The sequence below is a fragment of the Panthera uncia genome (genome assembly GCF_023721935.1).
Source record: "Panthera uncia isolate 11264 chromosome B2 unlocalized genomic scaffold, Puncia_PCG_1.0 HiC_scaffold_25, whole genome shotgun sequence".
Taxonomy (NCBI): domain Eukaryota; kingdom Metazoa; phylum Chordata; class Mammalia; order Carnivora; family Felidae; genus Panthera; species Panthera uncia.
The window spans coordinates 14192333-14215959 of NW_026057581.1; the positions used below are offsets into that span (position 1 = coordinate 14192333).

At 45.8% G+C, this 23627-nt stretch overlaps 2 protein-coding genes across 2 annotated transcripts in view; one reads left to right on the plus strand and one right to left on the minus strand.

Moving 5' to 3' along the window:
• Nucleotides 1–17583, plus strand: part of RANBP9 (RAN binding protein 9) — an 89697-nt gene extending 72114 nt beyond the window's left edge. The window contains exons 10-14 of the mRNA XM_049655021.1: nt 997–1141; nt 4471–4592; nt 6250–6401; nt 13149–13260; nt 16591–17583. Of these exons, the coding sequence (XP_049510978.1) occupies nt 997–1141; nt 4471–4592; nt 6250–6401; nt 13149–13260; nt 16591–16721 (662 nt within the window). The 3' untranslated portion in view covers nt 16722–17583. The remainder of the gene's footprint in view (nt 1–996; nt 1142–4470; nt 4593–6249; nt 6402–13148; nt 13261–16590) is intronic.
• A 681-nt stretch (nt 17584–18264) lies between these two features.
• Nucleotides 18265–22751, minus strand: NOL7 (nucleolar protein 7). The gene is made up of 8 exons (XM_049655027.1): nt 22430–22751; nt 22254–22314; nt 21564–21622; nt 19882–19913; nt 19565–19646; nt 18872–18993; nt 18716–18793; nt 18265–18442 (listed from the first exon to the last, which is right to left on the minus strand). Exons 1-8 carry the CDS (start codon nt 22693–22695, stop codon nt 18366–18368), a joined length of 777 nt encoding a protein of 258 aa, XP_049510984.1. The 5' UTR covers nt 22696–22751; the 3' UTR covers nt 18265–18365.
• Nucleotides 22752–23627: the final 876 nt, after the last annotated feature.

Below are 23627 nucleotides of genomic sequence, written 5' to 3' on the forward strand. Positions count from 1 at the left end.
GGATCGGACTCGTGTGTTTTTAGTACCAGAAGGTGACTTGAAGCAGAGCTGTTTCTGAGAATGGATTATTAGCAGATCTTCGTAAGCCACAGTCGACATTCGAGCTGTCTCTAGAAAGTAAATCAGTAGATATTTGGTAAAGGTAAAAGGTAACCCGTGTGTTCTGATCCCATATAAACGTGAAGGTGGTGCCGTGGCCGTGGCGGCTTTGGCCACCGATCCCCACGCTAGCTGGGCCGGCTGCTTTCTCTTTCTTTCCCCACCGGGCCTCTGCTCTGCCCGCTTCATTTTCTCACGTCCCTCTCTGGGCTCACCGGTCATAGTCTCTCGGGCTTTTGGTGTTCTAGGAACTAAAATTCTCTCCTTTCCTGCCTTCGAGGACATCACTTCTACAGGTTTATTTCCAGCCTTCCTTAGTCTTCCTCTGCTGGTCTCTCTCATTCTGTTCTTCCCAACGTGTTCTCTTTCCTCTGTACATTTAACCTTCTAAAGCAAAAGTCACATCCTCTTTCCTTTCATAGAGTAACACCTTTGCTCTTTCTCAGTCGGCATGCACCTTTCTACATCACCACCTCTCGGTTTATTTACATCACCATCCTGTGCAGTGCGTGTGATTCCCACGTTTGTACCCTTCGCCACCTCCCCTCTTGAATTTCATACATTCACTCGGGCCCAGACGACTTCTTGGCCTCAGTGTATTCGTGCATTAAATGGGAGCGATGAGAACACAGGCCTCATGGGGGAGCTTGGGGGATTAAATAAGATCCATAATTAAGCCTTCAGTAAATGTTAGAGGAGATGATAATTACAGCCCACAATTAATATCCGTCTGTCCTTTCAAAGAAGTTATGTTTCCTTTTTAAGCAATGCATGGACTCTGCCACGTTATAAAAGTTTTAAATGCGAGATCAGAATATGGGCATATAGTCGTTACAGCTGACCAGTAAGTTGGTGTTTGTTTCGGTTTTCATGCCTCTTTTTCTTGTTTTTCCCCAGGTTTTGAAAGTTGTAGTAATGGTGTGATCTCAAGTAAAGCACATCAATCCTATTGCCATAGTAAACACCAGTCATCCAACTTGAATGTACCAGAACTGAACAGTATAAACATGTCACGATCACAGCAAGTTAATAACTTCACCAGGTATGTGATCTCCCTAGCTTTTACATTACTATAAGCAGCCTAATTATTTGTGTCGTCATTTTTAATCATTTGGAGAACTTGAATTAGATCGTCCATAGGGGGTCTGGGCGCTCCCAGGTCCTCAGAGAACAAAAGGGTGAGGAGTGAGTCCCAAACTCTCCGGTCTCCCGGGGGCCGGCAGCCTCTTTTCCTCTGCTCCTTCGTCGTGCTCCGCATCACCTTTTCCCTCTGCCGGGCTGTAAGCATACACACCGGACTCCTTGCCTCTGGGCTTCCTGTGGGCAGCGGCCTGTACACGTGGTCACATAATGCTGTGCCTGTATTTCCGGGTTAAGTCCCAGTCGTTCATTTACTCTCTAGAAGTAACGTATGGTATGTTTACAACTGTCTTTTTCTCTCTGTGTGGGTTTTTTGGTGTAGATGTGCATCAGGTTTTCTGAATTCCAGGTAACTAACTTGACAAAGAATCTTTTTTGAAAGCCTGACTTTAGGGGGCGGGGCTTGCTTGTAGCAGCAGAGGGACCTTCGGCCATTTAGTAAGCGTACCATGAGCCCAGTGCTGAGAACCTGTCGGATGTCAGACATTCTGCCGGGCCTGGTCTCCGGCTTCAGAGAGCTGGGAGAGAAGAGATGTGTGTGTCACCGTCCTGTCACATATATTCGGGTTGAATATTCACGAACCTCGAGGTTCACGAAATGTAATCATTTGAATACGAGTTCTTACGAAATCAGCCTGCCCAGATCATCCAGCATCTGAATTCACTTTGGTTCAGGACTAGTGGCATGATAAAAAAATAATACACATGAAAAATGATGTGTAGATTTTATCAACTTGAGGTTGGTTTGGTCTTACAACATGAATTGTTTGGTCACACCCCATCTGGGGGGGAATAACGTTCATCAGTGCAAAACTTTCTCACTGAAGGAGAGCGGATGGGATCTGACTTTTGACATGGGAAATAGGATTCTGGAGAAAGGCGTATGTGTGAGAATCAGTATTGCGAATCAGGAGAATAATGAGAGTATCAGGATGATCTATCCCAAGCGCCAGCCTGCCGAAGTAATGGCGTGTGGTGTATACAGGTCATAATGGTGGTCCACAGAAGTGGTAGGAGAAGAGTAGGAAAAAACTCCGTCTTGTACGGAGGAGGTTCGGGTTGTCTTTCACGGTAGAAATGACATAGTGGAAAGTAGGTTAGAGGACTGTGTCGTGCTGAAAATTCTGTCTGGAATATGGGTGTGTGCGTGCGTATGTGCTTTATATATAGCACGTTAGCACTTTGTTCTCGGTAGAGGCTTCTGCCATTGTTTGTGGCAGGACCGGGGGCAATTCGGGCAGTTTGTGGGTTTTTCTCTGAACTACCTCCTCATGGCAAGGAAGTTGCTAAGGAGACCTGTTGTTACCTGCGTTCAGGGAAGCAAGCTCACCGGAAGGGTTTGGCGACAGCATCTTCTGTGTGCCGTACGGACGAAGAAAGTGAGCTTGTGAAGTGCCCGGAACCGTTACACGGTAGCAGTTCCTTTGTAGTTGCTGAAGGCTTTCCTTACAGCCCTATTGCGAAGTAGCGAGGGTGGTACTAACTATCAAAACATTGTACAGATGGAGAGCCCAAACCAGAAAAGTAAGCGATATTTTGTTGTTGTCAACAATACGCGTCAATAATTCGTGGCTAGTAAGTTGCAGAACAGTGACTGCGTCCCAGGATTCCTGACTTCCAGTCGTGTGCTTTTTCTATTATACAGCACCCCCCTCCCCTGCTGCCCCAGCTGCAACACTGCTCCCTCCGCCCTCCCTCCTCCCCTCCTCTCAGCCGGCTGTAAAACTGAGTTCACTTGTCATTCCCAGGATGATTTCCTTGTGACATCCCCACCAAAGGTGGTGGCTCCCTCCCAGTGGGTCCTCTGTTGGCCCCTGGAGGGCGGAGGCCGTCTCATTGTAACCTTAGCCCGCAACACACAGTGTGGGCTCAGAGGCTCTTAAGTGTGTGTTGAATGAAAGGATCCCTCCCAAATACCGAATTGAATTGTCAAAAAAAAAGAAAGAAACAAGTGTTAGTATATTAAGATCACTAAGAGCTATGATCTCAACAATTTCCATTACATTAAACATTATTTTTTAAAGTTTGATTTTTCTTCTCGTTGTCAAAGCTCATCAAGATACAGTCCGCGAGCTTTTCTGCCCGATGGAGTCATCCTGGGGCCCTTGCCCCCTTCTTCCCAGATCTGTGTCTTTTTGCCTTACACGTCTCACCGATGGAGGCAATGCTCTCACACGCACACACTTAAACTCACGCACTGACCCCGAGGTGCTACCAGCGGTTACCTCTGGTGGTGTGTGTGCAGAGCGCGTTTTGCTTGTCTGCGTTCGGTGTTGTTTTTTTCCTACGAATGAATATAGTTGCTTTTTTAATGAGAAAAGTGCATTTTCATTTAAATATTTCCTACGCTGTCATCACGCGTTCCTTCTGGGCCGTATAATCCCTGCCTGGATCGTCACTGGAGAAGTCTTCAAGAGGAGGCGTTTGCCGTTCGTAGGGCGGGTGCGCGCGCCCACAAGTTCAGTGTGTCCAGACCCAGTTACTGGCACGGGGCTGTTCTTCAGTAGATGTGACCTGAGGGAAAATGAGGAGCAACCTAAATACCCAAAATCACATTTTTAAAATGAGGATTTAGCAGTGCTTTTTAGATTCTGTAGCCAGCGAGAAAGCCTGCGAGAGAAGAATCGCGGTGGGGGCTGGCCGGGGTGTGAGAGGGCGAGCCAGAGTGGTCTTCCAGATCACCGTTCACCTTGGTGGGAGGCTGTGTTTCTGAGTGGTGAGGACAGATGCCACCCCGTCCGGGCCACTTAAAGAAAACCTCGTCCTAGAAGGGATGAAGATGAGGGCACGAGAAAGGTGAAGTGGGGTCGGGGAATGGTTTGTTTCGACGGGGTAGTTTTCCCCTTTTTTGCCCTGGCTGCTCGAAATGCGAGCGGCGTGAGGCTGGGGCACCCGGGGGCAAGAGCTGATGAACACAGAACCAAGTGCGGATCTGACCTGGAAACACGGTGAGACGTATGTGAAAAGGAGTGTGTCCGTACGGATATAGAGTCAGGAAACCGCTGCATTTTAGGACGTACGCTGTTTTCCTCCTTCCAGGAGTACGGCTTTGTTGCGAGTCGGCTACCTACTGGCTCTGAAGACATTCAGGATAGAACCAAATACCTTGTTTTTGCAGACTGCTGTCGCCCTATGAAGTCAGTCTATGAGGAGGCTAGGAGTAGGAATTGATTTTAAACTACGCTGCGAGGATGTGATTTCTAAAGTTAGGTGTTTCTTCTTTATTTCCAGTAATGATGTGGATATGGAGACAGAGCACTACTCCAATGGGGTTGGAGAGACTTCATCCAACGGCTTCCTAAATGGTAGCTCTAAACATGACCACGAAATGGAAGACTGTGACACCGAAATGGGTCTGCAGTGATATTTCTTACGTTTTTAATAAAAAATGGTGACTACAAGGTTATGCTTTTACTTGTATTGATTCACAGCTGATGAGCACAAATCACGCTTAGCGATGTATGTGCCATTGGATTTGACAAGAGCACATATCCCGTAAACTGCCTCGTGAGCGCGGGCTGCTGCAGGGCGCGGTGCTTTCCAGTGCCTTCTGAAGTTAAGTTCCAGCCGGTTTTCTGTGCCGGACTGTCTTCGGCTCAACTTGGTGCTGGCGTTGATGCAGCCGTACTCTTACTAGCGTTAACTGTCTTTTAGGACACTTGGGGTCGGGGAAATGAACGTTTTTACACTGGCTTCAGTATAGCCAGTGAAGGCCAAATGGGTACAGCTGATTTTATAAATTCGAATCAATTTCTTAAGTTCGTTTAATGTGAATGTTTGTGACTATGAATAGTTCAGTGCCTGGCACATAGTAGGTGCTTCAGTATGACCCCCCCCTTCCCTCTCCCTCCCCCAGGCCCCCCCAAAATTATGTGGCTGAAAGGTACATTAGCACGCATAGTTTTGTTTTGTTGGTAACTTGCATAGTAAATTGTACCCATAATGTTAAACCATCAGCAAACTTTCCCATCGATTGGAGAATGAAAATGATTGGAGCTTCAAAATGCTTTTTTGCCTGAATTCGATGGCAACATTAGATTTCTGAGTATTTGGGAGTTAAAGGGTCCTTATTGAGGACTGTTGTTGAGGATTATGTGTTCAGTGTAAAATCCATTTTTCCAGCAAGGGGTATAGTTGGGAAGGCCAGCCTAGTTTTCTTCTATCAGATACCAGCACCCTCAACATTCAGAGTATAATCAGAGCATGGTGATTGAGAGTTCTGGAGCCAGATGACCTGGATTTGAATTCTGCAACTGCCATTTACAAGCTGTGTGACCTTGCTCAAGTTACTTAAGAGCACAGTGCCTCAGTTTCTTCATCTGTAAAATGGGTGTGGTAATAATAGCAACCGCCTCATAGGCCACTGTGAAGCTTAAATGGGCTAATTTGTGAAAAGCTAGTAGGCACAAAGGAAGTGCTTAGTGAATGTTAAGGATCGTCATCGTTAGTAATTTATATGTTATTAGGGATTCATACAGTTACGTTATTGATCAGCGGTTATTGTCAACCAAGATATATACTAAACAATTATTTTCTCAAAGTGTGTAATTAATCCTGCGATTCCCTGGTGTCTTCTGTGTTTTTATTGGAGTCATTTAGCTTTTCACCTGGAGGAGTCCTTTTTTTCCATCTCTGCTCTGTGTCAGTCAGAGTAGCTGGAGTGGCAGTGCTGTTGTCTCCTTAATGCTGCTTAATGTAGTTTTAGAGAATTGTGCTTAACTTCTTCTACACTTTTCCCTGATATACCAGGGGCATCCTAAATGGAGACGATTTCGACGGACTTTGACCTGCGTGCTGGAGAGTAGAGCCTAGATTCTTGAGACCTAGATAAAGTATACCTTTTAGCTGCAATGTTTCCTATTAAGTGAGAAAGAAAACCGCATATTTAAATAAACTATTAGGTAGTAATTACTAAATGAAACGTACAAAATGTTGTAAGCAACTGATGTTCATTTCTCCCTGGCACTCCATTTAATAAGAAAGTAAAATACTCGTTTGTTTTGCTTACAGAAGTTGATTCGAGTCAGTTAAGACGCCAGTTGTGTGGAGGAAGTCAAGCCGCCATAGAAAGAATGATTCACTTTGGAAGAGAGCTACAAGCCATGAGTGAACAGCTGAGGAGAGAATGTGGCAAGAACACAGCAAATAAAAAAATGTTGAAGGTAGATTTGTTTTTCCTTGAAAAATTGTTGATGTGTCAGAGGAACTAAAATTTAATTTTGTAAAGCACTGAGCACTAGGAATTCTTGTTGGACTTCAGGTAAAAAGGATGGATTCAGGGCACCTGGGTGGCTCAGTTAAGCACCCCCGACTCTTTATCTCAGCTCAGCTCTTGGTCTCAGGGTCGTGAGTTCAAGCCCCGCGTTGGACTCTGTGCTGGGCATGAAGGCTACTTAATAAATCAATAAAGGTAGGGATTCAGTCCCAGTTCTGCCGCCTGTCAGCGTTTTATGCCCTTTGTCGACCTACTGTAATTTTCTTAGCTGTAAAATTGGCAGACTTATTAGGAGACATGCGAGTTTGCTGATAAAACTATAAATTTGCGATATTTTTATTTCCATAAACGCTGCGCAGGGCTGCAGCAGATTGAACGTGTACTACGTGGCTTTCATTTTGACAGTGATCGCCGAGGCACTTTCACAACCCCAGATAGATAAAATACATTTTCAGATCTCTTCTGGATTGATGCGCATGATAGATGGTAAGATGGCTAGGACTTCAGCAGTTTAGTACGGTGGTCACAAGTTTGCGTGTCAGTTGCGGATGGAGTTTTTCCCTCCCTTAAGTCGCCGTTGCTGTTAGTTGTAGAGATGTTAAGACTCCAAGAGGGTTTTTTTTCGTACTCGCGTAAGTCCCAACAGCCCTGTAAGTCTATGACATGTTAACCTAGCTGTTGCATTTTTTTTTTGTAATCCTGCATCAGCTTGGGCTCAAAGGTGATTCGTTAGCAACATTTTCTCCTGCGTGTTTAAGAGGAGAGACGCGTGTGCTGTGGCCCTGAGACCGATGCTGGGGTGCAGTGGCAGGAGCAAGGCTTCTGCCAGCCCTTCCTGACCCAAACTGAGCCTCAGCGCCACAGTCAGCACCACCTAGCAGCACCAAACGCGGCCTAAAAGCAGCCAAAACTCAAACGGCTACCTGCACCGGAGCCTCCGTACGGTGCCTGTGTAGACGGAACACCACCTGCTCAGCCTAGGATGGTGGGTGAAGGAGCCACCCACGTACATCGCCAGTTACGGCGTGCGGTCTTGTAGCGTCGGGGGCTGCGACGGGAGCCGCGGTGTATTTGCTCTACGCGGTACTTCACCCGCTGGATCTCACAACTGCGGTTTCTGGTGGCGACCCTGAGCTATCCAAAAAAAAAAAAAAGTAGTTAATTATGATTTTTATGCTAAATAAAATTGGTGGAATATGTAATTTAAACAGTTTTTCATTTAAAATGTCAAATCGCTTGGTGGGACCGCAAACTGGTGCAGCCACTGTGAAAACGGTTTGGAGATCTCCCAAAAAATTAAAAATAGAATTACCATATGATTCAGTAATTCCACTCCTGGGTATTTACCCAAAGAATATGAAAACAGTAATTCTAAAAGATCCATGCACCCCTGTGTTTATAGCAGCAGCATTGTCTACAACAGCCAAATTAGGGAAGCAGCCCAAGTGTCCACCGACCGGTGAATGGATAAAGAAGTGGGAGAGAGAGAGAGAGAGAGAGAGAGAGAGAGAGAGACACACACACACACACACACACACACACACACACACACACACACACACGAATGTTACTCAGCCATAAAAAAGAACGAAATCTTGGCATTTGTGACAACATGGATGGACTTCGTATTCTGCTAAGTGAAATAAGTTGGAGAAAGACAAATACCACACGATTTCACACATAGGTGGAATTTAAGAAATAAAGAAAACTGACCAGAAAAAGACTCTTAACTCTAGAGAACACACACTGCTGGTTGCCAGAGGGGAGGGGGCTGGGGAATGGGTGAAACAGGTGATGGGGATCAAGGAGCGCACTTGTGAGGAGCACTGGGTAATGTGTAGAATTGTTGAATCACCATATTGTGCACCTGAAACTATTCTAATGCCGTGTGTTAATTATACTGAAGTTTAAAAAAAACAACAATAGGGGCGCCTGGGTGGCTCAGTCGGTTAAGCGGCCGACTTCAGCTCAGCTCACGATCTCACAGTCCGTGAGTTCGAGCCCCCCATCAGGGGCTGATGGCTCAGAGCCTGGAGCCTGCTTCCGATTCTGTGTCTCCCTCTCTCTCTGCCCCTCCCCCGTTCATGCTCTGTCTCTCTCTGTCTCAAAAATAAATAAACGTTAAAAAAAAAAAAAAAAAAACAATAAATTAAAGCCAGACACTGATATATTAGGAATATGGCTGCCCACGTTTGCCCTGTAAGGTGCAGAATTCCTTGAGGTCAGACTAGGTCTTTACCTAACTCCTCCCCCTTTAAATATATCCAGTGCGCATGGCACCTCGCTATTCATGAATGTTTATTAAGAGTTTTGTTTATATGGGTTCTGTTTATTGATATTTACCATACTAGAAATTAAAACAAATGATTAATCTCCTGACCAATAATCCTGGATCCGTTGAATATTTTTACGAAAAATAACTTCCAGAAACATCCGAAGAATGGCATCGCTTTACATTTGCCAGGCTTAATGGAGGGGAAGTTGGATTCTCGTCCCTACCTGTGCACTCGATGTGCTGTGCTGTCACTGTCACCGGCCCCGTGGCCCCTGGAAACCCCGCTGTGTGGCCGGGAGGGAATGAGAGTGAGGGTGAGGCGAGAGAGGGTTTTCTCAGTTTTATTACGAAAACAGCGTTGACGTTCCGGGACCTCCTGCAAGGATCTTAGATTGAACCCAGTGTTTCTGGACTGTACTTTGAGAACTGCTGTTTTAGGGGATATTTGGGGATACGGAATGTTTCTAAGAATTCACGTGCTTTTTTACGCTAGGTCATCTTGACTGTTTTCTTGTTAAAACTTTATGCTAATTGTGCATGATGAAGGAATGTGATTTATGTAGTGCCTTTCAGAATGTAAGATTTCACTTAATCAGCTTACTGTCTTTGATGCTGATGTGCATAAGCTGAGAAAATGGCATTGATGTGGCCTCTTCTCAAAGATAGTCCTTGATTATATATTGAATTATGTGAAGATGTAATTCATCTTCCTCATCTAAAGAGTGTGGATGGCTTTGATTTTGCACTTCTGACTTCTAAGCACATGCCAACTACTACTTTAAGAGACTTTCTTAATATTCTGAACTCCTTCCTTCCCATTCCCCAAACTTATCTTGATCCACGTGGGGACAAGATGACTGACTGATCCAAGTTACAAGTCCCCGAAGAACAGCTGGAGGGTTTGAGGACAACATGAAGAGGTGGTTTTTTTTTGTCATCGTTGAGAAGGTTTAGAAATTATCCCCTTTCATTTTTCATTTCAGGGCACGTGTGATTGTAGTGGGTGATTTTTATCTTTAATTTTGTGTGGATCCGCGTAAGCATTTGAATCACACAGGCATCTGTAGAGAGAAAGATTCCTTTAAATGTGAAGCTAAGAGTTCCCTAAATGCTTTCCTGTATTCTGCTTCCCAGGGTCCTGGGGAGCAGGCCTCGTGCAGAGCCTGGGGTGGCCCGTGTGCGGTACAAATGGGTGGGAGGGGCAGGGCGTCCTGCAGCGCCCGTTTGCCTTGACCTTTCCCAGTTCTCTGTCTTCCTTTCCTCTTCTCCTGTTCTCTGTTCCTCGCCTCCCTACGCCTGCCAGTGGCTTGTCAGACAGCTACCTGAGTTTGTTCCGGAGCTGCGTCCTGAGGCTCTGGCCGGAGGGACCGTGGAGTCGCACACGAAGGAGCAGCCCCGGCTGGCAGTTGAAGCCAAAACAGAACCACTTAAGACCAGCCCTGTTTAGAAACTGCTGCAGATTTTAAGCCAACTACAAGTACAGTTTGAGAATCCTACCTGAATGATGTCACGTTTGCCTCAGAAGTTATTCCCACTGAGATCTGTTTAAGTGAAAAGTAACCCACGATCCCACGCCTCAGAGTTTTAGTTTTGTGCCTTAAATCCCCCGTGTGTATATTTCACGTAGTAAGTATACCATTTTGTGGTGTTGTCATTGTCCTAAAAATGTACTCCCAGTTTCTGTGCATTAGTTCTTTTCAAATGGCTACACGCTACTCTCTTGAGTTGCTGTGTCAGTTCATTTAAGCGTTGCTTTATTCAATTTTTTGCTTTTATTCAGATGCTTTAGTGAATGCCTTTATACATGCGTCTTTGTTCCTTAAAGTTACAACACGGGATAGAGTCCTGGAAAGAGAATGATTGAGTCAAAGCTTGGGATTATCGTGGCTTTTCCTATATATTGCTATACTGTTTTCCAGAAACCTTCCCCCAGCTTACAGCAGTAGTAAAGGAAAGTGCCGGACGTACTCCTGTGTTAGTCTGCTTTAGTGACTTCAAGCTCAGACCTTAAAATCGCTTGTTTGCATTTCTTTGGTCATCACCATCAATTAGGTTTTACTGCAGGATTTAAAACATTAATGTTGCTGCCCTGATTTCACTCCCTTTGAAAAGGAAAAGTTGTAGATATTCAGGGAACCTGGTGGCATAAGCCTTTTTTTTTCTTCTTCTTCTTCTTTTAAGGTTTTATTAGTTTTCTTGCTTATAGCTTCACCTGACTTCCAAGCCTGTTCCATTGTGCTGCGGTGGGATCCTGCTGAAGTCAAGTCTTAACCCACATCAGTCCTCCATTTAAAACTCCATTGTCGTATTGGAAAAAAAAAAATTTAAGCCTTTGGGGACATTTTAGGATCTAACCCCCCTTACCTCTGGCTCCGTCCGTGCCTTTCTTTCTCTCAGCCTGTTTCCACGTACTTTGGGTCTCTCTGGGACTGTGACACGTGACACAAAATACTGCATGTTCATAAGCAGTACCCTGTCCATTGTTTATTTACATGTCTGACTTCGCCGTAAGACCGCGTGGGTTCTTGGCACAATGACTAGGCCCTGGTGATTGCTCTCTGTGTCCTCAGGGTCTGGCAGCTGTGTGCAATAATACTCCATTGTTTTGAAAATATTGGAGCTAAATTTTAGCCTTTCTTCATCTTGATATTTAGATTGGCAGTTAAAAGAAGCTGCATCTTACTAAAAGAGGTTCTGTACTAACTGTGTGCCCTTAAGCTCTCACTGCCTCAGTTTGCTTCTCTGTAAGATGGGCATAACAGTATCCGTCTCCTAAGGTTATTGTGAGGATAAAATGAGATTCTCCACGTTAGGGCTCGAAACATTGCTTCACCGGGTATTAGTGCACGATAAATTATTACCATCATTATCTGTTTTTTTCCATGAGGTTTTGGTGAAATACTAGAAGAAGGTGTTAACAGAAGAACGGTCTGCCTTGAGATCTGGGACCGCAACCTTTCTCGTTTTCGGTTGCGTGTCCAGATGTATAGACCCGAGAGGACAGTTTTGTGCTTAGAGGTGGTTAGGTGCCAGTTGTTCCTTGAACGCTTCTTCGGTGTACTTCAGCTAACTTTCTGTGGCATGGGGATGGTACCTCACTAGGTGGCTGTGGGGTCAGTTAAGTCTTGAGCGAAGATCCGTGACTAGAGTTAGCTTCCCAGGATACAGGACGTTAATACTCTTTCCATCAGTAAATTCAGATGGCGGGGGTGGGGGAGCCAGGAAGTAGAACGGAGTGGCCCTGTGCGATGCACTGGAGGAAGCAGGTCCTGTGATGGGCGGGTGTGTGAAGCTGCTTCCCTGTTCCCAGCGTCTGTGAGTAGCTGCAGGGGACTCAAAATAGCGTAAGAAAGAAATTTTCCTTTCAGAGACCTTTCATTATAAAAACCGGGGCGAGCCGCCCACCACCTGTGAAATATTCAGCAGCGGAAGGAAGACCGTGGTCGAGCCGCACGCGTTTTCTTTGAGAGGCACGTGTATTCCCCGCCCGGTAGCCCCAGGCCGCGCGGCTCCGGCTGCGTGGACAGCCCTCCCCCGGCCTCCGCGGCCGCTCTGAGCAGCGGTGAGTTGAGCGGAGGGACGTCCGGGCGGCCGGCCCTGGGACCCTTTCCTTCAGAAAGTCCAGTCTCCCACGTGTCCGTAATCCGCATTTTGAAAGTGGCACTGACCGAATTCGTTGACGCTTTCCTGAGCACTGTCCTACGTAGGCCTTCTGAACCGGGAAGGCGTCCTGTCATTCGCCTCTCTCGGGAACACCGCCCCGGATTAGGGCCTTGACTTCGGGCAGGAGAGGACGACCTCCGGTACCGAGAGGTTAGAACGAACGGACGCTGCCAGTGTCCTGGAGCGGTTAGTGCTTACTGACCGAGAGTCACTGACTGAGAAGACCGCGTGGCCGTCCCTTTCGGAAGGGTGGCTCGAGGATGGTTGGCGCTACCGAATGTTCCTGAAGGGCAGCCAGTTTACCTTGTTGGTCCCGAGTTTGAGAAAATGACATCCAGGGAGATGGAGCTCGTCCCCACATCTGTTTAAGAAAATGAATAGGCTCTGTCCTTTTAATGTCAGATTCATACCAGTGGTGATAAATTATAGAGCATCTGAATGTTTTTGTCTTCCTCTTTAATTAGCCCGTTCCACCAGAATTTAATTTTGCCGTTGTGTATGTGTTGTAGGGATGGGGGAAGATTCAGATTCGGATTGGCTGTTTACAGTAAAGAAGAAGGAAGACCCATTAGGCTTTGTTGTATCATCTTGTTAAAAAAACATATATAGCCTCATAATCATTGGGGTAAATGGGTTTGAGTGTTACCGTAGTCTTGTGCCGGAAAGCTGTGTATTTTGTCTCTCAACTTTGTAGCCGTGGGGAGGACAGTAGCTGAAGCGTTTGAATGAAAAACCAAACTGCTGTGTTTTCAACAGGACGCATTCAGTTTACTCGCTTACTCGGATCCTTGGAACAGCCCGGTTGGAAATCAGCTTGACCCGATTCAGAGAGAACCTGTGTGCTCAGCCCTTAACAGTGCAATACTAGGTGAGTGAAGCGGCACTTCAGCCAGAGTGTCTGCATATTTGAGACGGGATTCGTATTTTGGTAAAATCTTAATGTAGAAACCATTTCTACATTTTAAAAAAGGTAAAATTATTTCAAAATATAGAAACCTTCCCCTCCACCATCTCAATTCCAAAATTAAATGGATTCAAACAGAATAATAAAAAAAAAAACCACAACGGTATATTGAGATCATACCCCGGGAAGTCTGGAAAATGGAAGTCTTTGTGTGCATGTCGTGTAAGCGTTTTTGGGCTGAGCCGCACATACCACAGCTTCCGCTGTGCTTGAGATACGGACACGAGGGACTTCCGGGTGACGTGTGACTGCCCTGCCAGCACCAGCCCTTGGAGTAGCACCGTATTTGCATGAAAGTCCAGCATATTCAGCCGTATTATGCCCTTACCAGGTAAAAAGCGAGGGGGGGGAAAGAGAGCAGCAGTTTCGGTAGTGAGACGTCGCTAGAGGGGAGCACGGAGGGAGACCGGTTTGCCGTTCCCCTGGTCGGTTGCTGTCCCTGTAAGCAACTCATTACAGAGTATGCTTACAGGACTCATGTCCCAAACAAATACTTTTTCTGTGAATGCTATAACATTCCGTGCATTTATATATAAACCGTACAGGGCGGTTTACGTGAAACTATGATCTTCTCTCGGAGATTCTTTTCACAAGTAACTTAAAGAAGAGTGGCTTTTGACCTGACTTTACAGGCTAAATCCGCAGGTAAAATGAGGCTCCCACTCCTGCTCGGCCCTGTTAGGGAGCTTTTAGCAACACGTTTCACACCATTTCAGGTGCGCGAGAGCATTGCCACAAAGAGCAGGGAGACCTGCAGCGGGCCAGGGACCGTATGGCTAGAATGTGAAGGGAGCAAGTGTTCCTACATGAGCCTTATCTGCTCTTACAAAGTTCATTACAGTTGACGCTCGAACCGAGTGGGGGTTGGGACACCAACCCCCCAGCACAAAAATTTGCGTGTAACTTTTGACTCCCCTAAAACTTAACCGCTGCTGGCGGGAAGCCCTGCCAAGAACAGGAGCCCTTGACAGACACAGATCTGGTATGTGACACGTGTTGTGTTCTGGATTCTTACAATAAAGCTGGAGGTGAAGAAAACCCGAAGGGAAGAGCCGTCTACATCCCTGTACCGTATCAAAAACCGCAGCTGGAAGCGGGTCTGTGTAGTTCAAACTGGTGTTTCTCAGGGGTGAACTGTGAATTCTTTGTGTTAAAGTAGAACGGGGGGGGGGGGGGGTTGCAATAACGGTAAGAAAAAAAAAGTCTTTGGTGGGGTTTCTATAAATTTAGAATTTGTATATAATCACGTGAATTTTCTCTGGTTAATGTGTTGTATTCTCTGGTTATATGAAATCCACTTAGCTCTATTGGTAAAAACAGAACTCAGTAGTAATGCTGAGATTGTAGGGCAAATCGTGGTTTACTGTAATGGTCTTTTTGAAATTACAGCCTTCATATTTAAGGATCAGATTCGTGAAGAATTTTTGAAGTAACCAGTTTTCTTAGAATAGTTTTTTATGTCGAGTTCTTTAAGGTAATTTAGTGATTAAATATGAAATTTTGTAGGGCCATTAAAGATGTGTGTACTCTCACTGTGCTACCTAGTAGATAGGTTCAGCTGTACCTAGTACTTAAATTTATATTCATAGGATTCCTGCAAAATTAATGACAGGCTTATTAATATAAATCGCTGTAGATGAATATGTGAATATTTATAAATCTGTAATTAGTGCTTAAAGTTGTTACATATTAATTGTATGTTAGTTCTTGTCAGTTGCAGATCCCAAAAGAATTTAAAGATGCTTATAACCACGTTTCCTGATGCTTATCTTCCAGCAAGGTTACTTCCCTGTGAACCATCAGACATTTTTGAAAAAAAAAAAGCTTCCTTTTCCATTTTTTATTCCTTTTCATGTTGATTTTGTGTAAAACTTAAATTGTTCTGGACTCAAGACAGAACTATAAAGTCCGTCCTGCTTAGAGCTGGCAAAAACTGTATCACCATCAAAGTTTAGCTAAACAGTGTCTCACCGAAGAATAGCCAGGACTTTATTAATCCTAACCCACAGACCACTTTTCAAACCATACTTTCTCACTGATCTGTGTACCTTTTCTTACAGACTTCCATTCTTCAATTCTTGATCCTATTTTGTGTTCTTTTGTACCTTTAAATCCTGTATCTGCTTCCTTTATTTTTTGGGGTCATTCCTTATGGAACTTTCTCCCACCCCATTGTAACCTTGGAATCAAAAGTAGAATTAAATTGGGGCACCTGGTGGCTCAGTCGTTTGAGCGTCCAACTTCTTGATTTCAGCTCAGGTCATGATCCCAGGGTCGTGGGGTCGTGCCCTGTGTCGGGCTCTGGGCTGAGCGTGGCGCCTGCTTCAGATCCTCTCTCTCTGCCTCTGCCCCCTCCCCCACTCACGTGCATGCTCTCTCCCTATGAAATAACAAAAATAGGATAGTATGGAGTGTGGCCTTACCTGCCAGTATCATGGTCTTTGCCCTTCGTTGTCCACTATGCCTAGAAAGGACTGAGGAGTGATTTTATTAATTGGGAATCTAATCAACTTGAAACTTGGACTTCTCCACCCAGGGAGAGATCACTAGGAACTTGGCCAGTTTCACCAGTAGTTCATTTTTTCATTTCTGGCACAGAACTTGAAGTCTTGCAGACTTCTGGTATGTAGGACACGGAGAACAAATTTATCGGCCATTTAAAACGTATTTTATCTACCAACCGTAAGTCAACTCCCTCCAGCGTCGTAGGGTGGTTTTGCTTTTGTCTTGCCTCACGGCCACCGGCACCATTTGCTCCCTAGGAGCCCAAACAACATCCACCAATATGCCTTGGAGACAATTAGCCTCTGGTGGGTTCTATCCCCAGAAGGGGAGGCGTTTATCGGTGAAACTTTTACTTTAAGCCTGAGGCCTTTTCCTGTTAGGTCAAGTGACTTAAGGCGAAGAGAAATACTAAATAGTCCTTACTCCCCACTGTAAATATCAGGTAAGACCGGACCTCTTTCCCATCATAGTTAATGTGGAAGTTTTTAAGTGTCGAATTCTGCAAGAATTTTCCTTCAGAGTCGAATACTCAGTACCCACAGCACCTAGTCCGAGCAGCAGGGCCAAAGACGTTAATGACTGGCTTAGAAATGACCGATGCTAGTGAGGTAATTAAGAACAGTATAGGCCAGGGGTAAGTTTTCAAGTAATGCAGTATTTTCCCCATTGAGAAGTTTTTGGGAAATGTCTTGCTAATTGCTGTTTCCGTTTTTACTCATTTTTCCTCAGAAACCCACAATCTGCCAAAGCAACCTCCACTCGCCCTAGCAATGGGCCAGGCCACACAATGTCTAGGACTGATGGCTCGGTCAGGAATCGGATCCTGTGCGTTTGCCACAGTGGAAGACTACCTACACTAGCTATGCATTTGAGGAGCTCACGTGTACATTGTGGCATATAGTCAACCTGGAAGTAGACCAGCTCTGCTGATTTGAAATTTAGATTTTTTAATTATGTACTGGGGACAGGTTTTTGTCGCTTCACATTGCTTCCTAGTTTACAGCATGATGCAAATGATTTTCTAACTTGGTGTTAGGAGAAATTATTTTCCATCTTTAACCTCTTAGTTGTCTAAGAGTTCAATATTACTGAATTTCAGACGTTCAAATTGATCATCACAAATCCTTTAAGACAATTGCCTAAAAGAAACCAAAAAATCCTGCCGCCTTTGTTTGGGGGAGAGGGGGGAAGGAAACGGAACCAGTTGTGTTTGTGTTAGCATGTGGGTGATGTAAACTTCAATTTGGGAGATGCTCCGACCCCCGCTCCCATATAAGCATTCAATCAGTGTAACTTGCAAAACGCATAAACATCCGACAGTTTGAATTTATAGTGTTGATGGAAGAAATCATTTTTAATGTGTACTGTAAAACTTGAAATACTCAGGAGCTGAGTGAATATGTTTGTTGCTACTTACAATCCCGACCTGTTAGTCCCAGTAGTTTTGTTTTAACATGGTCTTTTTCAACTTTGTTTCCTGTTTAACTACAGACAACTTCTGTTGTAGACTCACAAGTTTAACTGTTGTATTATAACAGTATTACATGTCAACAGTGTGGTTATGACCTTTATTTATATAAAAACCAAATATTTAGTCAATTTACCGTGTCTTAATTTAATCTTTGTACACCTTCCATTTTTAAGTGCTTAAATGAGTACTATATTGCAATAAAAATGTAGTGATATAATTAACCAGCCATTAAAAATTTACTATTACAGATACTAGAGTGTCAATTGAATTTATATATTAGGTGCCCGCACACTTCTAATACAGAATTAGAGCGATTCTCTAAATCTGAGTTCTACAACGCAAGACTGCCTTCAGCTTACTGGCCGCCCTAGAGTAGGGTCAGACCTGATGCTGTGGGTGCTGCCGCAAGAAAACAGACAGTTCAGCTCCTGTTTCTGTAACTACAGTAGGAACGATGGCACGTGGCCTGCCACCAAAGCACACCCGCCCAACCTGGTTAAAAGTAACACTCAGCCAAGATCACCAAATCCTCTGGCTAATGAACTCTGCACGGAGGCTTCCATCTTCCTCGAGAAGAAATACTTACTGCACTGAAATACTGAGCTTTCAGCTACTTCCTTCCCGTTCCATAGCCTGGGAAACAAACGCCCCTCAAAGCACCAAAACCTCTGCGAGACCAAGGCAGCTGAGAGCTGCAGCTGAAAACACCCCAGGGCCCACTTCTCTCGCCCTGCTGTGCACCCAACACCGCAGGTGGAAGACGAGCTTTCAATTAAATGCACCAACGCTCATAAAAAAGAGAAACCATCTTTTGAACCGGTTTGTCTTCCAACGTCATTCTCAAACTACGAGGCAGGACTGTCCTGAAGGATGAGAGGTGATGGGGTGCTTCCCCCAACAGACCTACGAGTTTTGCAGTAACCCTTCAAAACTCTTTATAAATCATTTATTAGATCTTTTTAAGAGCATTTTCTAAACCAAATAACTGAGTCCTATACATACAAGTTCTCATCCTTCATTTACTTCATTTGATTTACTTCTTAGAAGTTTTCATCTTTCTGACCATCCACCGTCTTTTAAACCTCTTGGCATTTTGTTTTTTCTGAGTTCCTAGAATAGAAAATTTTATACAGTAAGAATATTGGATACGAAATTCGCAAGAAACAATTCCAAAGTTTTCAAGATTCTGTGAATATAAACACTAATCAAATTGTACAGTAGATATACCACGCTGATCTATGTTTTAGAAGCAACTTCAAGATATTAATACAGAAGCCATTATAAGGAAAAAATGGGTATCTCACGATTATTTAAGTATTTACTACCTCCTTAAAAGAAAGTGTGCGATATATAAAAAGCTGAGGGAGCGGAGCTGGATCTTACCCCAAGCATTATTCAGAAACTGGGCTGCAGCCTTTTTCACTGGTAACCTCTTATTTTCAAGAGACAGGAACTTATTTACTAGAAAAGAGAATTATCTATCACTTCTTTGTTTAATTTGCAGTAAAAAGTGAGAGAGACAGTCTGTAAAGAAATTACCAGTAGTTCTGTTGGTTCCTGGACCATATAAAGAATTCTGTATAAAGGCTTTTGCTGCTTGCTGTCTTGAATCTCTCAGATCTTGATCTTTTAGCCTTAGAGCCAAGTAGCTTTTATTCTGGCTGGTGACAAACACAAAAGGTCAAAATGAGCAAATCTGATAACATGCTGAGTTTGAAAATAAAAAGTTTTGTTAGCTACTTAAAGTGAAAAGGGGTGCCTGGGTGGCTCAGTTGGTTAAGCGTCTGGCTTTGGCTCGGGTCATGATCTCACAGCTCATGAGTTCGAGCCCCACGTAGGGCTCTGTGCTGATGGCTCAGAGCCTGGAGCCTGCTTCGGATGCTGTGTCTCCCTCTCTCTCTTCCCCTAACCCACTCACATTCTGTCTCTGTCTCTCTCAAAAATAAACAAACATTAAAAAAAAGAAAAAATTTTTAAAAACCCCAAATCCTAATTTTCTGTATGTGCAGATCGTGAATAAAATGACATCACTGGGCTATTTTACTACATACAAATAGACTAACGTTTCCATTTTAGGAGGCAGAGGTCTTATTTTTACGTAAATATCAGAACTGGTTTTCCCATAGAGGAGGTAATCTGAAACTACTATAATGAAACTATTTCCCCCCACAAGCCAATATTCTCTCTCAGGTCAGCTTTACATTCTCTGAAAAGAAGAAAGACCCTCCTTACCCGACAAACTGTACTTTTTGTACTTTAGCTTTCTTGGAATCACTTCCTTTGTCACAGTCTTCATTTTCCTTCTGCAGATTCGCTAAAAAATTGAGTTTATATATGTAAAACAAAGCAGGAACATTTACTGGACTGTACTTTAAATCTAGTACCAATCTGGGTGCAATCTTTATTTGTAAGAAATAGAGACAACGGGCCAAGCTACGCTTGGCCAGGCCTATTCCCACACTCTCTCGGGGCCAAACATTTGGCTGCAAATATCTGCAAATGTACCTGACACTTACAAGAGAAGTTATTGAAATGAAAATAGTTCATACCTTCTTTCAACTTTCCTGATGATTTCTTGATGCTAAGGAAGAACAATAAAAACACTGGTAAGGCAGATAGCAAAGATGACTCCACTGGTTAACACAATTTCATCTGCTTTTACGAAGATCTCTCCTTTTCATTACCACCATCCTCGGTTTTTACTCAGGATCGTTAATCAGGTTTGGAAAGCAAAAGTCCCTCCCCAGGGCACTGCTACCAATTCCCAAACTAGTAATACGCTAGGGAGGGAGTATCTTCTCAGAAGTGAAGATCTCAAAGCATATGAGCAAACTTCAGCAGAAGCAGATCGATGTGGGTAACAGTAAAGTGAAAGACTTCAGGAAAAACGAGTTCTGTAATACAGTATTCAAAATACAAAGTGAAAAGGTGGTAAGACCGCCTCGTTTTACTTGGAGGAATCACAAAGGGTTAATCCAGCAGTTCAGACAGAAAGACAAGGATGGAGACCAGGACTAGCCTGGAAGAGTAGTGGTCTTAACGAGAGACCAATGTGAACTGACAAAACACAACAGGAGACTCCCATGTGGAAACACCAGCACAGGGGAAAAGCTACACTAAGGAGGCAGCGAGGACATCTGAGCTTGGTTTTTAAAGAGGAAAGGGGAATGTGCCCCAGGTAACAACTGTTGGTGTGTTTACTGGTAGTGTTTACAGAACTTGAATAGCTCTTTGGAAAAGCCTTTTACTGAAAATTTTGAGAACCGCTGGCCTAGGCAAGAAATACAGGACTTAGGGGTGTCTGGGTGGTGTCCACTAAGCGAGCAGCTCAGGTCATGATCCCAGGGTCGTGGGATTGAGTCCCAGGTTGGGCTCCTGAGATTCTCTCTCTCCCTCCCCTCCCCTGTCTGCACGCTCTCTTAATAAATATTAAAAAAAGAAAAAACTACAGGACTAAACTTCTGAACTTAACAAAGCAGTCAGGAGAGGCCAGGAGAATATTAAAAAATTGCCGAATATCTAGCAGCCTAAATTTATTAAGGTTTGATTTCAAGGGCTAGAGGAGGACGAGAACTACTGCACGGGCCTTTACACATTCGGCACAGGGCACAGCTGCTAAATGAGAGGAATGAAACCGAAGCCGGGGAGCAGCCAAGGCAAGCACGGGACAAGAGGAGCCTCAGAGCCTGCGGATGTGCCTGCTACTCCACTAGCTGATACGGTTCAAGACATCATTTTACTCACCAACGTCTCCCCTGCCCTTAGTACAATGACAGGAGCACAACCGTCCCCTGACTGAACACACTGGAATCAGTAACTCGGAGGCTAGAGTTTGCTGTGGGAATGAACACAAAGTGGTGGGGCACGTGGGTGGTGCATCCGACTTCGGCTCAGGTCACGATCTCGCGGTCCGTGGGTTCGAGCCCCGCGTCAGGCTCTGTGCTGACCGCTCGGAGCCTGGAGCCTGCTTCAGATTCTGCGCCTCCCTCTCTCTCTCTCTGCCCCTCCCCCGCTTGCTCTCTCAAACATCCAAATTTTTTTTAAAAAGTGGCAGAAGACTGAAAAGTGGAGTTAATTCCCTCCACCTTTCCCACCAAATCCAACCACCTGCTGTGTAGCTTTCTGTCTTATTCTCTTTATTATTATGTGGATTCAAACAAACGTGTGTACCCGTATAGCATCCAAAGACAGGTGTCTAAGCAAGGCGTATATAACAGGATCTATTACTTACTTAGTCTGTCCGGCTGTAGTTAACTTCTCGAGAATGTTATCCGGAAGGAGTTTCCTTTTCTTAAATTAAAACATTTAAAAATTAATCAGAGGTGAGATACATGACATACCCTGGGCTGCTTCTCAAGTTTCTGGCTCTAAGGACACAGCTTTACACCCAGAGCAAGAAATGAATCAGGCTGAACCCTCCCTGCCCCTGCGATCCCTACGCTGTGGAAGGAGTGGGCCCACGAAGCTCAGAACCTGTAACACATTCTTGGGAAGACTGAGCGAAGACTGGGAAGGCTGGCCCCGGTATTCCACCCCAGAGGTCACTGTTCTGCCATGAGCGCAGTCAAGTCACGTCCCTCTGAGCGGGCTCTCTGTGGCCAATCTGCCAAACGTCAGACAGCAAAGCAAAGATACTCCAGGTACAGCCTTCACTTTGCAAAGTACCTGAGCAACCCAATTTCCGGTAAAGAAACGACCTCCGCGAGACTAAACGACCAGGCTCGTCACGGTGAGCTGGTACAAGGGGGAGAACCCCACGATCTCAAACTCCCGCCTCTTCCCACTCCCATTTTCAATCGGTGGACAGCAAAGAGCACGAGCGCCTTGTCCCCAGAAATCTCAGCGACTCTCCCTGCCAAACATGGGAATTCTGCCCCGGCCGGGGTGGCTTTGAAACGGAGATGCCTCCCCAGCCTCTAACCTTTTGTTCGATGAACAGCTCCTCGCGTCGCTTCCTCTTCTCCTTCAGGAGCGTTTTGTCCCTGAGAGAAAGAGTGACAAGTCAGTGCGGGGCGACACGCGCGGGCCGGGGGGGGAGGGGGGGGGGGGGGGGGGGTAGGGGGGGCGGTTTCTCCCGGCCGGCTGCGGGCTCCGAACCTGCGCACCGACTCCCGAACCCGCCGCTCCTCCTCTCGTGCTTCCGCCTGGGCGCTGGCGAAAGTCAGCTCCTCCGGGGCCTCATCGTCAAACTCGTCGTCCCCTTCCTCGTCGTCTTCCTCCAGCGGCTCCGCGGCCGCGCCGCTGCTGGGCTGCCCGAGCAACAGGCCGTGCTCCGCCTCCTCCTCCTCCTCGGAGGCGGGCTGGCCCTCGTCCACCATCGCCGACGCCGGGACGCGGGACGCGCGAGGCCGCAGCTGCACCATGGCCCACACAGCGCGCCCGGCCGTCCGGCCTCTGACCCGGAAGCAACGCGCAAGCGCCGCGTGACGCAAAGAAAGAGCGACGCGACTTAGGCCGCCCCCTGCAGGTGCAGATGGGAAGACGGCCGCGCGCCAGCAGAGGCGCAGGCGCAGAACGAGGAAGGGCGTGGCCTAAAGAGAGCCGGCCGTGTTTGTTTCCTCTCTGTATGTAGGATGTTTTCCTCGTCTGGGATCCCACCTGGATTCCTCTCCGCCCCGCAGCAGTGGCTCGCGCTCCGGCTGCGAGAGCGGGCAGTGATGGGGCTCGTTTCCAGGAGGGGAAGAGCCATCATGAGACGTCCTCCGCTGGGAGGCTGGCAGCAGGATTGGCTGGCTCCCTCCCTCCTCCGGTCCAGTGGCCAGTTATGCCAGCCAGTGCCCAGAAACCTGTGACCGCAAGCCCCGGCGGCCCTACCTACCACGGGGATCCGCTTGGTCCTGTTAATCTGAAAAAATAAAACTGCCGGTTGTTTTACCAGCGAAAAATGGGTTTATTCAGGAATCGTAGAGAGTTGCAACCCCGCAGCAAACAGGCTGCAGGCAAAACCACAGCAAGTACCCCTAAAGCGTGGATCGCTCTTTTTATAAAGGAAAGGGAACCTTTGGGTGGGGCTGTTACAAACTAAAAGGCCATTGGAGTAAACTGGGAGTTCAAACTACAGTGGCTTCTCATTGGGCGAGTTGTCACGCTCTCATTGGCTGGGCTGTTGCTGGGGGAAGAGGAAAGCCTTTCTCCCTCCTGTGGGCGTTAATAAAGCAGTATACACCTGCCAGGTCCACTGTTGGATTTGCAAGTAAGGGCAAGTGGTAGAGCGTGAGACCGCCCTTGCCCAACTTCCCAGCTCCATTTTAGTGAAGTTTCTCCTTATTAATTTTCACAGTCTAATTAATCAGTA